Source organism: Myotis yumanensis, unplaced genomic scaffold (assembly GCF_028538775.1).
Source record: "Myotis yumanensis isolate MYYU_CA2020_CCGP unplaced genomic scaffold, mMyoYum1.0.hap1 SCAF_6, whole genome shotgun sequence".
Taxonomy (NCBI): Eukaryota; Metazoa; Chordata; class Mammalia; order Chiroptera; family Vespertilionidae; genus Myotis; species Myotis yumanensis.
In genome coordinates, this window is record NW_027223757.1 from 64,408,761 (window position 1) to 64,427,138 (window position 18,378).

An 18,378-nucleotide genomic window follows, 5' to 3' on the forward strand; every position below is an offset into this window, starting at 1 on the left:
AATTATTAATTAGATGCTGTATGTACTAAGCTGCTCAGATGCCCCTTTCAAGACTAGGCAACTTCCTCTTCCACATGTCAAGGTTGCTCTTAGCTGTCAACACTCCCTTTGAAACTGCAATCTGCTAAAGAGAGTCACCTCTCCCAAGGCCAGGTCCCATTCCCCAGGCAGCATGAATCTATTGCTTCTTCAATGCAAGACCATTACAACTAGTTTCATAGCTCCCAAGGGGCTGACTCAGGCCTATTGTACTAGCTATGAGCTCAACTTCTCCCACTTTCCAACCTCTCCGCTTCCCTTCCCACTCAGATGTTAATCTTGAAAACACTCTCTAAAACTTTCTTGTACAACAATCTCCATCTGAGAGTCTGCTCCTGGGGAACCTGACCTACAAATCCAAATTACTGTACAGCCAGAGGATGGGAAACAAGTCAATCCAGAGTGGTCAGAGCTTTTCCTATCACACTGTACGTCCCAAACTGTCCCTCATGGTAAAGGCTCAGAAGCAAATCATGTCACTCGTTATTCTGTATCCCCAAATGCTTTCAAGCTAAAATAAAAAGGGGCATCCTGGGACAGAGGACAAAAGCATGGACTGAAAAGATGTATGTAGAAAAAAAGAAGGACAATTTACCTTGATAACAGAGTGATCATTTATGAGGATTTTATTTGTTTATGTGTGTGTATACATATATATAGACATACATGCATGCATATGCATGACCTAACATAAGAATAAATGTACCCATTATTGAATTAAAAATATTCTCTCTTGCCCAGCTGGTGTGGCTCAGTGGTTGAACATCAGCCCATGAACCCAGAGGTCCCTGGTTTGACTCCTGATTAGGGCACACCCCTGGGTTGCTAGCTCAATCCCCAGTGTAGAGCATGCAGAGGCAGCCGATCAATGATTCTCTCATCATTGATGTTTCTATCTCCCTCTTTCTTCCTCTCTCTGAAATCAATAAAAACATTTTTTTAAAATATTCTCTCTTTCTGAACAGGAAAACTCCAGATGCAGACTAGATAATACCTACATAATGTATGGGGGGGTGGGGGGGGGGGGCGGGAGAATATAAAGTCCTAATCAGGGCTCTCTTTTGGTCAGAAAAAGAAACAACAGAAACCTACTCAAGCTAGCTCATATCAAAGTTACACAGCGAAGCGTACAGCCAGCCTCACAGTGACTCAGCCTGCGGGTCAGGATCAAGACACTTCTCTTGGTGTCTCAGAGGCCAAATGGCCTCTATTCTCTGCATGTCTTTGTCAGTCTCTCCCTCTTTGTTGACTCATCTTGCACATGGCCCAACATACCTTCCTCTGTAGAGCAGTATCATTTCTTTCTCTGGTAAATCCACACTTCTGCTTTCCACCTCAAAAATCTCAAACTTTCTTCCTCCTCCTCAAACCTCTTACTCCCATCAATCTCAGAAGATGACTTAAATCCTACTTCACAGATAAAAACAAACCATCAGATATTTGGTAGCTCATCATTCCAATCACAAGCTTGTATCTTTTCTCTTTTATTTAAACCATCTTGTTCACTGAATTCTTTCCATCAACCTTTAAACATCCTTATATTTATTCTATTTAAATGCAAATTTTAAAAAGGTCCTCTATGGACCCACAATTAAATTCTACTTAAAAGAGTCCCCTCAATCCCCTCCAGGTATCCCCTTCATATCTCTTGTCCCAAACTTCCTGAAAGATTTGCCCATATAAACGATATATATTTATTCACCTACCCCTCACTCTAACCATTCCAATCTAGTTTTGGCCCCATTACTTCATAGAAAAACCTTTTTCTAAAGTCACCAATGATCCCCTTGCTACTGAATTCAATAGCTATTTATCAGTCCTCACTGTATTTGATGTTTCAGCAGAATACCTTTTTTATTAATTCAGGTACTATTTACACACAGTGAAATGCACAGATCGTAAGTGTACAATTTGATCAATCTGACAAATGCTTAACATGTATAATACACATTCCTATCAAAATATAGACCACTTCTATCCTTCCAGAAAATTGTCTCATCCATTTTCTGTCAACCCCTCACCCCTGCTACTATAAAAGAGACCACCAATGTGATTTATAACACCATGGATTAGCTTTGCCTAGAGCTTTATGTAAATAGAATCATAAGGTCTGCACTATTTGTGTCTGACTCTTTTTACTCATCATGATGATTTTGAGATTCCTCTATATTATTTATGTACCAGAAGTTTATAAGTTTATTCTTCTTTATTGCTGGATAGATTTTCATTGGATGAATATACCACAGTCATTTCCAGTTCATGGCAATTATATGAACATTCTCGTATAATATAAGAGGTTTTGTAAATACATGCTTTCATTTTTCTTCTAAAAATATCTACATATCAAGTTCCTAAGTAATAATATAGATGCACGTTTAACTTTTAAACAGTTTTCTAAAATAACTGTACCATACTTTGCTCCCACAAACAATGTGTAAAAATTCTAGTTGCTCATTACCTTCACCAACATTTGATGTTACCAGTCCTTTTTTTTTAATAATCATCCTATTGAGATAAAAATACTCTTACCCTTTATTTGGTGTAGCAAGAGTTTCTTGGTTTTATCCTACCTTTCTTCTTTAACGTCTTTGCAAGATCACTGTCCTCTTTCAACTTTTATAAGTAAAGTTTCCTTAAAGCTCATTCTTAGGCTTTCTCATCTGAATCAAGTCACTCATCCTAACCTGCAACTTCATTGTCACCTGTTTATAGATGACTCATAAAGTTACATTTCCAACCCATCCTGTCCTATACCTACAAAAGCCAAAGAACCAAAACTAAACTTAGGATCTCCCTTCCATCTCTCCAGATTATCCCCAAACCTGGTGGACAAGTCAAACATCAACTCATATATATTCCATTTTAAAAGAGGTGGCGTTTGGCCTGGTTGGATGTCTGAGTTGGTTGGAGCATCTTCCCATACACAAAAATGTTGCAGGTTCAATTCCCAATCAGGGCACATATTTAGGTTCGGGTTCAATCCCAGGTCAGGGAACCTATGGGAGGCAACCGATTGATGTTTCTCTCTCATAATAGATGTTTTTCTCTCTCTCCCTTCCGATCTAAAATCAGTGGAAACATATCCTTGGGTGAGGATTAAAATTTTTTAAAAGGTGGCTTTTGATTCCCAAATATCTTTCAAATATTAACATTTTGCCATCACCACCAACGTCCTTGCTTCCAATATCTCTCACTTGGACTTCTGTAATAGCCTCCCAGCTATTTATACACATACATGCCTTGGGCCTTCAGCAATTGGTTCTCCGTACCATAGCCAGAATAACCTTTTTAAAATAATAATAGGTTATATAATATCTTTCTTCAAAATCTTTAGATTCTTCAGATAAAGATAAAATTATATACCATGCCTTGGAAAACCCCCACATTGTCAGGATTCTGCCTACCTCTCTAAATTCCTCTCAAACCACATCCCTCTGGCCTTCCTTTGGACTTTCTCCTCTTCCACAATACTGGCTTCCTTCCACTTCTTCAGAATCACCATTCCCCCTCCCACCAGAGACTCTCTGTTCTTCCTGCCTACAAGGTCTTTATTCCCTATTTGCCTAATTAACTCCTACATATCCTCAGAGCTTAGCTTAGTTCTCTCTGTCGTCTATGGAGAGCCATCCCTGGCCAGCCTAATCTTAGTCAAAATTCCTAGTTTATATTTTCTTATAAAAATATTGTATATTTCCTGTGATGCATTCATCAAAGAGTTTAACTTTACTTTAAATAAAATGTATCTCCTTCTACAAAGGGCAGGGGATATATGGTCCTATTAATTCCAGCACAAAGCCTAGCACCTCATAAATCCATTTTTTTTTTCAAGAAAAAAATGAATGGGTATCATTTGTTTTTGTGACCCTCTGAATGCTTATTTTCAATTTGAAAGGGAATCTCATTAGTTCTTGGCCAGCCAATGAATCATATGGATTTGGGTCATGTGCCCATCTTTAGTCCAATCAGCAATGGCCAGGGTGGGATTATATGGATGTAGGGTTCTTCCAGAATGGCAACTGGAGCAAAATTTATAGACAGGGCAACAGTTACAAAAACTAATGTGAGGCATGTCTAGATCATGCAAATTCTGTAAATGAAATAAAATTAACTTCCTTAAAAACTTTATAGAAAGAATGTCTTAAGTTTTCAGATATGTGAATATGAGAATTTATACTTGGGTGAGATGTGAATGCTCATGGATGTTTATGTGAGTTTGCATTCCCTTCCCATTCTACTAATTCTTTCTTTGGGTCATTGACCAACAGTCTAGCTAAAGCCAAAGCTTCAAATGAGGGGCAATCAAAGAAAACTCTTCTCCTCACAATTAACCAAAACCAACTGTGTTTTCTAAGTGAAAAACAAAACATAATTTTAATATGTACATATAAAACATCGTAGGAAAAGCTAATTTGAAATCATAAATAAATTATTGCATATTGAAAACACTGTACCTTTCAGGGAAGTATTAAAATTTAAAATAAAATGATCACAATTAAGAAGTATTGATACAGCTTAAATATAATTACAACAAATATCATTGCAAAGGCAATCTTTAAATAAAATATTTCTTACTTTCTGGCAATCATCCACTCTTTTGGACTGATACTCACTATAACCAAGTTCGAAATCAACAAAGTAATTAGAGGTTCCCTGGGAGTTTTCTATGACAGGATATAGTCCTAGAGAGCAGGTAAATCAAACCAAATTTGAAAAAAAATAAACAAATTGTTTGACTTTGATGGTTAACGGAAACTATGTGGAGAGAGTGTGACAGTATTAAAAAACACTGGACCATGAGAAAAAGACCCGAAGTCTAATACCTAGTTGTCTCACTACTTAATAATGAAAACCTGAAATAGTCTCTGGGCCTCAGTTTTCTCTTCTTAAAAATGAAGCTAGGCCCTGGCCAGTGTGGTTCAGTTGGTGAAATGTCACCCCGTGCACCAAAAGGTCTCCAGTTCCACTCCCGGTCAGGGCACATGCTGGGGTTATAGGTCTGATCCCATCAGGGTGGATGTGGGAGGTAACTGATCAATCTTTCTCTCTTACATTAATGTTTCTCTCTCCTTCTCTCTCTAAAATCAATTTAAAAGCTACCATATCCTCACATATCCTGGGATGAGGATTTTAAAAAAGTGAAGTTGCAATAAATCTTCATTGATTAATGTTTCTGTTTGATTGCCAATTCTTATGATCTGAGGTCTTCAACATCTACCAGTGATGCTGCTGTAGGGATAGGAAGTCACCTGTGCTCTATTTGCCAGCATGAGACTAGACCCATGGTCGGCAAACTGCGGCTCGCGAGCCACATGCGGCTCTTTGGCCCCTTGAGTGTGGCTCTTCCTAAGCCTTAGGAGTACCCTAATTAAGTTAATAACAATGTACCTACCTATATAGTTTAAGTTTAAAAAATTTGGCTCTCAAAAGAAATTTCAATCGTTGTACTGTTGATATTTGGCTCTGTTGACTAATGAGTTTGCCGACCACTGGACTAGACCATCTCTCAGCTCCGACCTAAACCTCCACTCAGTTCAGCTATAGTATGTCAAAGGCCAGCGCTTTTGTGTCCTGACTTACAGACTGTGATTTCCATTCAACAAGCACTTATTGAGGTCCTAGTAGGCATCAGCTATAGGGGGATGCAACAAAAAAACAAAGAGAAGAGAAGATGCCTGCTCTCAAGGAGTTTAAGTATATTAGATGACTTAACTGAGAGGCATTTTTTAAAAATTAAAAATATAATCAGGACAACAATTTACAGCCATGTGCATCTGATCTAATTCTAAATATTAAATCAGAGAACATATACTATGCTTTATATTGTTACTGAAGTTAGTGATGTTTTAATTCAAAGGAAATGTTTCCATTAAGATGTCTGTCTAGAAGATTACTTTTTAAATGTATTATTTATATCTTCCCACAATGACATTCAAACACTACAAGAACGCTGTCCTTCAAAAAGATATGAATGATAAATTAAGAGTAAAGTAGACCATCTGAAAACTGTATTTCATTTAACCTTGTAATATCCAGTATGTAGTAGATTCTCCTCATAAGTTCTGGCCAACCTGGTTCTTTCAATAGCCAAAAATACTCAGCTCATTTTCTGCTTTCAGAATTTGCTGTTAGAATTCCCATGGTTAAAATAACCTTCCCACTCTGTCCACCTACTCATACTTTACTAATCCATCCAGCAGCCTCAGGTGACTCCTCCACTCTACATCCTCTAAATCCATTCATTCATACACAGTTTTAAAACTTCAGGCACCTATTGCATGCCAGGCTCATGCTTATATGAGGGATACAAATAAGAATGATTCTGCTTATGCTGTACTCAGGTGAGAATGTCACATGAAAAATGTATGACAGAGATGTGCACCGAGGGCAAATATTAAAATTAATCTGGGAAATCTGAGAAGAGATGTCCCAAGTTAACTGGAAATGTTAAATAAAAATTAGGTAGATAAGAAGGAAATTCCTCACAGAGAGAAAAACACAAGTGGAGTCACCAGGCTGGGAAGCAGCAATGATACCTTGAGAACTAGTGCAGTAAGGCTCTGCACAGACCAGTGAAAGGAGGTAGAGAGCAAGGTACAGATTAAGAATTTTAAACTTTACTCTGGAAGCAATGGGGTCTTCCTGGTGGGACATAATCAGATGAATTTTAGAAAGATTTCTCTGACCTCAGTGTGAACATCAGATGGGAGGAACCCTGACTGGTGGCAGGGAAATGAATTAGGTGGTTATTGCAGGCAGCCAGGTGAGTCGTGATGAGTGTCAACATTAAGGTAAAGGCAATGGAATTGGAAAATAAATGAGAAATCCAAAGTATTCCAAGGAGATAAAATCTGTAGGATTTGGTGGTGGCTAAATAAGGAGTTGCAATGGGGATGCTACCATAATGACAGGGATTACAGAAAAGCATCACGTTTAGGCAAAATATCAAGAAATTTATGATGGGTCACAATCAGTCCAAAGTGCCTATGAGACATCCAGGTAGATATATTTAGCAGGTGGTTAAGGACATTAATCTAAAATTTGGAAGAATATTCTAATGTAATAATATAGATTTAGGAATTACTAGTATTTAATATATGACTAAAGCCAGGAGTATGCTTAAGATTGACCACATACTGCACATAAAATGCGAGGACTAGAAGGTTGAGAGTAGACCAAAGGGGAGGCCAACATTTGAGAGTAAAGAGAAGATTGAATAGGGACGTGTAGGAAATTACATGTCATTTTTTTTTTTAATTTGCACTACCTTACTATACAAATTATCTGCTCCTTGTGGCCTGGGACTGTGTTTTTGCTTTACTTTGTTTTGTTTTGCTTTATTGTATGTGTTTCTCCAAGAGTCTTAAACTATGCTGCCTTTATGGAAGGAAGGGCTAAATAGTCACCTGACTAATTAGCAATCATAGTTCTACTCAATAGTGACTATTACAGCTTAGATCTTTGGAGCTCCAAATATCAAGCGATACCTTTCTAATAAATGTGTCTGGAACAATACTCAGACAATGGTATCTTTTTCAGACTAGTATCAAGATTTTACTGAAGGTTGCTATATATTAGGTGGCTAGATTTGGCTTAGGGTACATAGCCTTGGGTAAACTGAAATATCTAGCTTAATTAAAAGAATACTTGATTTTCTTAAATTATGTTTTTATGAAAATTTTCATGATGATCATGAGGAGTGTCAAAGTAGAATCTTCTCTGTACAATTTTTACCCTTACCCAGATTTTAATATCCAAAATAAATGAGCCGGCTCATTTCAATATCCCTTAATTTCAGATACCAGGATGTAAAATATATCCATTTTCCCCCTATAAAAGAAGGGTTAGGTAAGAAGACTTAAGCCACAATATATTACAAGACAGAGATAGCTAAGGAAGATAAAGCTGCTAAGCTGTGTGAAATATAAAAGGAAAAGCCATTCGATTAACTTTACTTTTGTTTTCATCTCTTTCTACTAATACACTAAGTAATCTTTCTGACACGAATCGAATGCCTGTATGTGGGCATATATTTGAAAAAACCTGATACATTGATTTATATATTCCTTAGATATTTCAGAAACCATCTGCCTAGTTTTCTAAAATGTGAACACCATAGATTGAAAACAAAACAGCTAACCACCCGAGTAAAGACCTTCTCCTTGCATTTGTTAAGAGCTATGTTTAAGTGGTCAGAACAATAATGGGGCACATGAGGCCACTGTACTGATTACTTACAACTTTAAAATAACTGGATATTCTTGAGAGTACAAACACTTCTCAAATATCAATCAGAATGCTTTGAGCACAGAGAGTTGGGAGCTAATTAAATAGGCTACATAAAGTCTAACAAATATATCCAGAAAACTTCATCAATAACTACTACTGTAGCAGTTCCCTTTAGGAAATATGCATACCATGCATGAGAGCCCATTAAAAATAGCTAAACTGTGTGAGACGTTTATATGACAGTACAGACACCTTAATTGGTTTTCAATTCACATACCTTCTCTATGTAAATAGAGACAATAATTACCTGACATAACAATGGGGAAATGTGTACACTAATAATATACAAATCATTAGCAAGATATTACCCTTTATATCATACAAAGATATCTGTTTGGCTCATTATGGTTCTTTAAAGGAGCTACTATCTAATTGAGCACATTAATTACTTTCAAATTGCACAAAATTACTTTCTATAACATTAACTTATTTTACTATCTAAACTTAAGAGGAGTTATCAAAATACTACATTCTAAAAACCTATTTAAATGTCTTCTCCCAACTGCAGGCTGCTTTTTTGCAAGGCCCAAAGGGGAATTTTCCCAAAGAGAGTCCTGTAGGCAGTTGTAATTCAGAGCTACAGATACTTGAAAAATGTTTTGAAATTTCACTTTGCCATAAAAGGTAGCATTTTACTGAGGCTCCATCAAAGATAACACCTCCTTCTCAGCAAAAAGCCTATCCACTTACCAAACAATGAGTGTTATCACTCTATGTGTACAACTTGTTTGCATTATTGATAAAATATATATTATCACTGTTAATTGATTTTCTGAAGTTTCAAATGAATAATTTGGGTCAGGGAAAGCAAAATTTATAAAGAGGAAAACCATATAATTTATCATCCAGATTGAAACTAAGAGAAAGAAGTACTATCCATAATTATACCATGAAATAGGCATAAACAGATACTGTCCTGGGCAAACCAATGTGTACATTCACTCTCCTTTTAAACAAGTCTATTTTGTCTTTGAATGAAGGTTCATGTGTACAGGAAATTTTCACAAGATAGCAACAGAGGTAGGAATATCTAAGGTAAATTCTGCAGTATATTACCCTCTTGTCATGCACAGAAAACTGTTTTAGACCAAAATAAGTGTAGATAAGCTTGATGTAAGAGTATGAAAATATATATACAGAAAGCCTAAGACATCCAGAACAAAAATCTTAAAAATTCTTAAACACATATAATCCATTACATTATCCAACACTAAAGTAACATGAAAGAGAAACTACTACCTCACAAGTATATGGCCTTTCTATCAACTAATTCTGAAAATGAATAATTTATTAAATTCAGTGACACTAAAATTATCAGAATGTTTCTTTAAATTTTTTTCTAGTAAGAGATGAGGAAATTACCTAAAGCTACTTTCTCTTTTCATTTTTGAATTAGGATTGTTGCCTTTTAGGTATTTCAAAATTTATCATTTTGCCCATATTGCTTTTTGTGCTAAAACACATTTATGAGCCATTTAATAAGAAAGGAAGAAGGTAAATATGCCCTCAGATCAAATCCTGGACTCATTTTACCTTTTGTCTCCTTGCCAAATTCTCACACTGGTAGATGCAGCCCTGGCCATGCTGCATTGCTAGCATGACACGATGGATGGGTTTTTCTACAAGAACTCATCTCCACAGGACCCCTAGTAGCTGTAATAATCACAGGAAAAGATGATCTTGGGATTCTTCCACACAGCCTCATAAAGTTCGAAGGGCAGCATTAACAATTCCACTTTACACATAAAGAAACAGAGGCCAACCCTAACCGGTTTGGCTCAGTGGATAGGGCATCGGCCTGCGGACTCACGGGTCCCAGGTTCGATTCCGGTCAAGGGCATGTACCTTGGTTGCAGGCAAATACCCAGTAAGGAGTATGCAGGAGGCAGCTGATCAATGTTTCTCTCTCGTTGATGTTTCTAACTCTCTATCCCTCTCCCGTCCTCTCTGTAAAAAATCAATAAAATATATTAAATAAAAAAGAAATAAACGGAGGCCAGAATCTAATCCATTGCTCTATCCAACTATCTGATGCTCACCTCCCTTTGCTGTGACAGTTTTAAAACCTACCAATTAAAACACAGGAAGAACTATGCCAACATTGGGCTATCAGCAGAGGGCTCTCTATTCTGCCCAAACAGCCCCAATGCCTGACCCAATTCTAATACCTGAAATGAGGGTCTTAATGTTGAATTGTATATGATATGATACTTTGTTAGAAATAGTCTATCTAATAAATACAATTCACAATTCAAAACAATAGTAGGGAGGAGAGATAACCTCATGGTGGAGGATGGTGGAAAATTGCTAAGGTATTAGAGCAAACCAGCAAGGAGATGAGAAAAGCCCCAGGTGCATAGGGGGTTTAATGAGTCACCTGAGGCCAGATTTAGAGAGTGGAGGCAAGAGGACTTGGAAAGGGATAGAAAATGCCACTTAGCCATGCGAAATTCTTCTCTTGCTCCTTTTACGTTTTATTCTCTGGACTCCAGGATCAAATGTCATGAGCAAAGGGTCAGGAAGGTACCTGGCTAGTTCTGGGAATTTTACTAATATTAGAAAACTAATAGCTGACTAATGTGTTTTTCATCAGGAGGGGAGCACCAGGCAGAGTAAAATATGTAAAGTAACCAGAAGGCACTCAGATATGGCAGTCTTCTCCCCCAACAGAAGAGGGAAAACAACCATAATGCCCACAGGTTGATGCGCTTTTCAAAAGACTTACAAGAGCACTAAAGACCTAGAGTCCATGTACATGGTCCTGGGTTCTATTACTCTAGTTGCCATGTGCCTTAGGAGGCAAATTTACTTCAACTTTCGGGACCAGCTCTGAATCATCCAACTCATATCACAGGACAAAATGTAAAAAGTTGTTTAAAAATATAAAATGGACCATAAAGATAAAATGAAAGGCAACACAATGGACTATATAACCCAGGTACGCAAACCTGTCCATCTACATATCACACATATGGAAGAATAACAATATTATTTCAAGAATTCCCATATTTGCCATCTTTCCAGGAAACTTACTATACACATTGAACACAAATTGTTCTCCAAATTTAATAAGTTGAGCAAATAACACTTGCAAGATGTAGTGTTTCTATTCAAGTCAGCAGCAGCACATATAGCCCACACAGGTTTCCATATTCTACTTCTAATTTAGTAACCTATTTACTTAAACATTGGTGACCCCTCAGTTTTGGTTAAGAAGGAACACAAGTTGAAAGAAAGTCAAGACAGGCTGGCAAAAATGTGAACTAATGGTTACGTCTCTTACCCTCCATTCCCTTTAACTCCTCACCTCTTTCATTGTTTAGGCTTCCCTTTTCTATGTTTTCTCCACGAGTATTTGAAAACTCAGTGCTGAGCATGCACATTTACTAAGATAGGTATTTGTTGAAAATGGAAACCTCCAGAAGATTTCATAGTTAACCTTCCCTAAATTTAACCCTATCCATCAATGGTGTGAAGGAGACTAGACTCTGAGTGAAAGGTTGTAAGTTCTCCCTCTCTTGTGGTTTCCTACTTAACACGGAATACCCTCAGAACAGGTAGCCCTCTTCTCAGGGTTTAGTCATTCTCTCACTACTATTACCGTTTTCCTTTTCTTTCATAGCCATCCTGACTCAGCATTGTGACAGAATATTTTGGGGTGTACAATATAAAAATCTTTGCAAACCCCAAGGAAATCAGAATGCCTTCATACATGGGAAGTCTATCCTTACCCCTCCCCAGCTGCCCTAGTCAACTTTTCCTTCTCTTCAGTTGCTAATTGGGGTCTGTCATGGAGTCTTATGGATACATTTCAAGCCACACTATTATAATTGATTGGAAGGAGAAAATGGAGAGTTCTGCTCCTTCTACTTTCTTTCTCCTCTCATAAAGGAAGTGGATATTAAGGATGTCTGAAAAGTCAGTGTTTAGTTCCCTGTTAAAAAGACAGGGAGAAGTCCAAAGTCAATAATCTTTATAAATCAATTCACACCACAAACTGCAGGATTCATAAGAAAAATAGAAACTCATGGAATCCTAGTTTAATTTTCTTGCCTACATTTACACAGTAAGTGCTAGGACTAGATCTAGATCCCCAAAATGCTTGGATCCAAAGTTAATGGTCTTTCTACCATAGCACGAAGCTTTTTATTATCTTTGAACTGGAGACAATCCCCCTGCCCTCAATCCACAGGAAAACTATTGAAGAGAGTGTGGGTGAAGCTGCAGGCCCTCCTAGAATCAGCAGCTGAACTTCTGAATCAGCCTAACCTTTTGCCAAACCACAGCTCTGAAACTAAGGAAAGAGAAGAAAGGTAGATGAAATACAAGCCTCTTTCTGGTAGGACAGTGTAGTGTATGGGAACATACTTGGATTTGGAATAAAAGGTCTGTATTGTATGTCAATTATAATAAAAAGAAGTTATTTTTTAAAAAAGATCTGGATTTGAATCCTGACTGGGCCATCATGTGAGTCAGCTGAGGTTATTACTGGAACTCTGAGTGTAAGATGAAGAATCAAGGATCATGTGACCTAACTTACCTTCTGTGCAGGCTGTTGTGAGAATTCAAATATACATATATTAAACTTGAGCATAGTTCAACTATTTGGCATGTGCGTCAATAACCACTTAGGATAATGGCCAGCATGAGGTAAATGCTCAATAAATGTTAGTTTTATTTAATATTCCAATACGGTTCTCAGTCTCCATTCTCAAACCATCCCTTTAACTCTATTTCTTTTTTTCCTCTTCTCTACTATTCTGTAGCTCCTTTCTCTATGAAGTATTTATAAAAAGGGAATAAGATTTTAGATCTTCAAGAGATCTTCTCTGATTTAGGTCCCAGATAATGCAGTTTTCCACCCAGGTAATATATTGGCTCATGGTGTCTGGGGACAGTTACTTAAAGGAGTATTCATTGAGGAAGTTAGGTTTCAAAAAGTCTCCAGAACGCACACACACACACACCAAAAACTCTATTAAGGTTAAGAAAAGACTTTTTATTTTCAGAGAATTAAATCAACCAGTAAAATTTATTTGCAGGAGTCAACTATTTCTTGTAATATACCAATGGTATTTAAAATCAGTGCTCTCTGCAAACAAAATGAATTATTTTTTATAATAAAGTACTTACAATTTCAAATAAAAATTTTCCTGAAATCTTGAGGTGAAAGTAGCTTGAGTATTGTCTTCCACTGATATATATTTAAAGGCATTATCAAGACCAAATTCATGTAGCAATTTACAGTCAAGGCTGATTAAACTATACAACTATATTTTAATTGATACTTTTTAAAGTTTCTTTGGAATATTTATCCATCACTTTTCTATCTTCTATGTATTAATGTCTGTTTTTATACATTGTGAAGGGACAGAGTATTCATAGTAGTTAGCTCAAAGTGATGGTTCTGCAGTGGTGACAACCGTGAATTTTAAGTCTAATCGCTCTGTTTCCAGAACTTTAGCTTTATATGATCTGTTGTGAATTTCTCAATATGTGATATGAGGGACCCAGCATTACTATAAAAGCTTATCTCTGATTTAACAAATGTTTCAAAGCCCAGTGGAAAACATCCTGTCTTCCAATCTATTGTTATGCAAAGTTTAGAAAAGGCCAACACCTTTGACTGTGTTATTAACTCTTATATATACCTATGGGTCATCTGAATAGCCCCTATGATCCCCAGTTTTTATGGCATAAAGTGCACTGTAGAAAAATGTACAACACTGTTCCGCTAATTGCAGTCAATTTGACACACTTACATGGCAGCAAACTGGTATTCCAAAACACTCACCGATGTGCCACTGCACAAAAGGCCGAGGTGTTAGCAGTGGAGGCTGATTGATAAAGTTAATGCAGAGGTCCTGGATTATAGGGAACTGTTGTATAACAGCATCACATACTGCAATATTGTGTGAATCCTTGCTATAAAGGAACCATATTTGCAAACCAGTGGACAGCAGCCACAGGAGCAGCAGCGGGAAAGATGTTTTAGACACGAATAGTTGGATGGTGCTCCTCATTTGTATTCGTCTATAGAAGCCCATACAATCTTATCATAGGCAGTTAGCAGGTCTGAGATTCTGTCCTAAAAAACTCACCCACTCTCACTTAAAATCCCTCACTCTCCACCATCCCTGAAACAGCCAATGACGGAGCATGATGGCCACTACTTGCACTGAGCCTTCCCCTTCCTATCCGGACCCTGTCCAGCAGGAGCCCATGGTTTTCACTGGCTGCTGGAGGCCTCCATCCACCTGCTGTTTGCAGCAAACACCAAAGGGAACAGTAGCAAACCTGTAAATCCTGACCAGCAGAGAAGGTGCCCAGAACAAATGGCAGGGGCTGCAACCAGTGAGGACAGACGGACTGACAACCAGACAGACAGACAGCACCATCAGACACCATCCACTACTTTCAGTCTCAGGAGAGGGGAAGCCTGCAGCACCAGGGACATCATTGTTCCCGGCAGGGACAGGCAGCAGGTTAACGAGGGTTGTGCCTCCCTCAAAGCAGCAGGCTTAAAGTATTTGGGGTTTAGTTTTGGGATGAGAAGGAGCAGGGAATTCAGAAACCTGCTGCTCTTGATAGAAGCAGGCCAGCTCTGGCCTTCCAAGTTAATGGCCCTTTTCTGAGTCTATAATGGAAAGGGCAGGAATGACTGGATTTCTACACTTTTGCTGTGACACGGCACCCACAGCTCTCCCTCAATATTCCCCTCTCCCATCTGGGTAGCAGTTACACTGGCGGGGGGGCCCATCCGCCTAGGAACACAGCCTCCCTCCATCCCTGTCCTGTGAGGCACTGCTGCACTGAGGGGAAGCGGAAGAAACCTTTGGTGGCAGCATCTTCTCTTCAGGAGGCAATCCTAGGGGGTGGGGAGAGCCATGTTGGGTGTGCTCCGTGCCTGGCTCTCACCCCTTTTCCCTTCTGTGTCTGCCTCTTTGCTGTCAGCTAACTCAAGATGCAACAGGTTCCCTTTGGCTCCTCATGCCAATCCTGTGCCCCCAGATACACTACTGACCCAACCAGGGAAACACCAAGCAATTAGTCCCAGGCAGGGTTTCTAAATCCCCGCACCCCTGAGTTGAAAACTTTCCTGAATACATGAAGACCTGCCAAGGGAAGGCAGGGTTGAAGTCCCCTTCAGCTCCACTCTAGGTATGATGCTAAGGAGCAGCAAAACCGACTCTGGGTGCCAGGACCTTGTAAGCAGCACAGTGTCACACACTCCTACACCACCAGCTATGGGCCTGTCCCCTCCCCAGACACAGGGCACTGGACAGGGATCCCTTGAAGGGCTGATGGACTTTAAAGAAGGGGAGACGTATGCAAATTCCCAATCCCCTATTGTACTGCTTGCACCAGGAACTGAGCAGGCCCCGGAGGTCTCTTGGAAACCAGTAAAGAGGAACCTCTATTTTATTCACACCAGACTCCCCATCAGCTTCTCCCACTATTACAAACTTTGCATTGTCAATGGCGTTACATAGATGTAAGAAAATGTGACTGCACACAGGTATTTTGTGTAAAAGACTGTGCATAAAAGGTTAAAGGGAGTCTGGGGAGGCAGGTTCCCAAAGATGGCAACTGCCCCCCAATAAAGACCCAACCTTGTTCTGTGATTTGAATGAGTCCCAAAATGAACACTAAAAATAAGCATTTTTCGTAGGTAAATACTGACACCCTTCAGTGGGGTAACCCCAGCCTGCTAAACAACTCCAAGAAGAGCAGAGGAGCTATTCTCAGCACCTCTTCTCCCCACCTCCCCTTTCTTCCACTCATCCCCTGCCCCTAACCTGCTCCCAACCCAGGGCCCTTCCACTGGGGTGGGATCAGCTCTTCTCAGCTTCCCCACATCCCAGCCCCAGGGTGGTCGCGGTCCGCCCAACCCTCCTCTGCACCCCAGTCTCCAGCCACCCTCTCCTGGCTCCTGGGCTCTCGGCTCCGTGACATCCTCTCCTTCCTCCGGTCCCCCTAACCTCTTCCCTGCTCAAGCCCAGAGCCCCTGGCCCCAAGGAGGGCGCCTCCGCCCGCACCCCGCACCCTCGCCCAGCCCCCTCCCCCACACCCAGCCCAGAGGGTTGGGTGAGTGAGTGGTGAATGGACCGAGGGAGGCACGGAGGCTCGGGTGGCGCGGCTGGGGGTGGCTTACTTGAGCATGGCTTCTTCTTTTTCCTCCTCTTCCTTCTGCCGGTCCATCACTGCCATGATAATGTTCCTCTCCTCCTCGGTCAGGTGGCTCAGGTCGGGCAGCTCTTGCATGGGGGGAGGCACGGTGGGTGGGCGAGCACCGCGGGGCCCCACGGCCGAGGACATGGTCGTGGCCTGCCCGCCCCCTCCTCGGGCTCCGGGCTCTCACCTTTCGGATGCACGCCCAGCAGCGCGGCGCCCCTGCCTCCCTTCGCTTCACAGCGGAGCCCTCCGGGCGGCGGGAGGAGGAGCGGCAGCGGCGGCAGCAGCGGAGCCGGGGAGACGGCGAGCCCAGTCTCTCATGGTTGTTTGCATCCACCCAGCCCCGGATGCTGCCTTTGTTGTGGTCGCCCTCGCTAGGCTCGGGGCTGCCCAGCCGCCTCCCGCAGCCCAGCCTCGGCCGGCGGGGGCGGGCGGCAGCGGCGTGGCGGGCGCGGCGAGGGGGCGAGGGCGAGGGCTCGCGCGCGGGGCTCGGCCGATCCGCGCTGCGTGCGCGCGGGGCGGGGGCGGGGCCGGGGCCGGGGCCGGGGCTGGGGCCGCAGCTGCCGAGGCTGCTCCCAGGCACCGCTGCCTCCAGTTCGGGGCGTCGGGAGGAAGAGGGAGAGTTTGGGTGGCAGTTAGGCGGAGTCTCGGAGGCTCCGCTCCCGGGTGATGCTGCTGCTCTCGCAGACGCGGCTGCCAGCCACTCAAGTCCCGGAGCCGCTCCGCCCACGGGCACCCACCCGCCCACTCCCCGGGTCCGAGCCGCGCGAGCCCCAGCGGCTCCCCCCCGCGCTCGCCAACGTGCGCCCCACCTCGCTCTATCCCCAGGTACCCCTCACCCGTGAGTCATCCTCCTTTCCCGGTCTCTGGTCTATGTCATCCTCGCCAGCCCTGTTTGTTCCTGGGTTGCGTTAATCATCAGCATCCCCTACCATCCTCATCGTGGAGCATTCGGATTATTTGCGCACCCACTGGGTTCTGAGCAGCAGGGCAGAACGCCTCTGGATGCATTTTCCCCTCTGAGACCATATCGTTCTCATGACTAGTCAAGTGTCTCTAGAGCCACAACAATGTGATTTTTAAAAACAATTTTGATATACACACACCTCCACCAGCCTGGATTTTTCTGGGTGCATTGTATGCAGTATCTTTCTTGACCCATCCTCAGTAGGTCGGTTCCGCAATTTATCCTAATTTCCCCGCAACTCGGCAACTCTTTAATTTGTCATTTGGGGCTGTGGGTAGTCCTTTCACAGCACTTCTCTGGTGCTTGCAAATGAATTACCTACTCTAATTTTTCATGATGCTCACTATCATCACGGACTCACTTCTTAGCCTCTCTGGGTGCTTCTGCAGAAACACGGATCCCAGATAAGAAAAACACCCAACCTATCATATTGTGAGAAGCTTCTGCTCAGTGCCTGACCCAATGATAGGCATTAAGATGAGCTCCTCTTGCTGATAAAGTCAGAAATAAATAGACAATCCTTTCAAAACAGGTAATGTTATCAGTTTTGAAAACCCAGAGATTAAATTTTCTTAATACACTTATGAAAGAGTCACTATGGAGAAGGGTTCAAATTGTACAATTTAAAAAAAAAAATCAATAGTTATGAGAGAATTGGTATGCTCCCCGCCTGGGGGATTCTTTTTATAGTTCCAGGAAGAATCTAGCACTAATCTTTTTTTTTCCTGTAAGCCTAATTTTGTTAATAAAGATGATGATGATGATATGTATGAATCCTAAAACTCCTAAAGTCTTCAAGTTTAGGGAATGTAAGGTTTTAACTACTGGGTCTACCATTGAATACAGGTGTTGATTCTACCGGGATACATCTTTTTGAATCCTTTCAGTAATAGAAGGTTTACATCTTAAGT

General features: G+C 41.1%; 1 protein-coding gene across 32 annotated transcripts in view; it reads right to left on the reverse strand.

Annotated features, from left to right (window-relative positions):
* RIMS1 (regulating synaptic membrane exocytosis 1) overlaps nt 1-16,934 on the reverse strand; it is a 413,878-nt gene extending 396,944 nt beyond the window's left edge. For 9 of the 32 annotated variants that reach the window (XM_070418267.1, XM_070418262.1, XM_070418259.1 and 6 more), the window contains exon 1: nt 16,481-16,927. In XM_070418267.1, coding sequence (XP_070274368.1) covers nt 16,481-16,644 — 164 coding nt within the window. In that variant the 5' untranslated portion in view covers nt 16,645-16,927. Of the gene's footprint in view, nt 1-16,480 lie in introns of all 32 variants that reach the window. The other 23 variants (XM_070418292.1, XM_070418291.1, XM_070418244.1 and 20 more) reach the window with 6 other exon arrangements.
* Nucleotides 16,935-18,378: the final 1,444 nt, after the last annotated feature.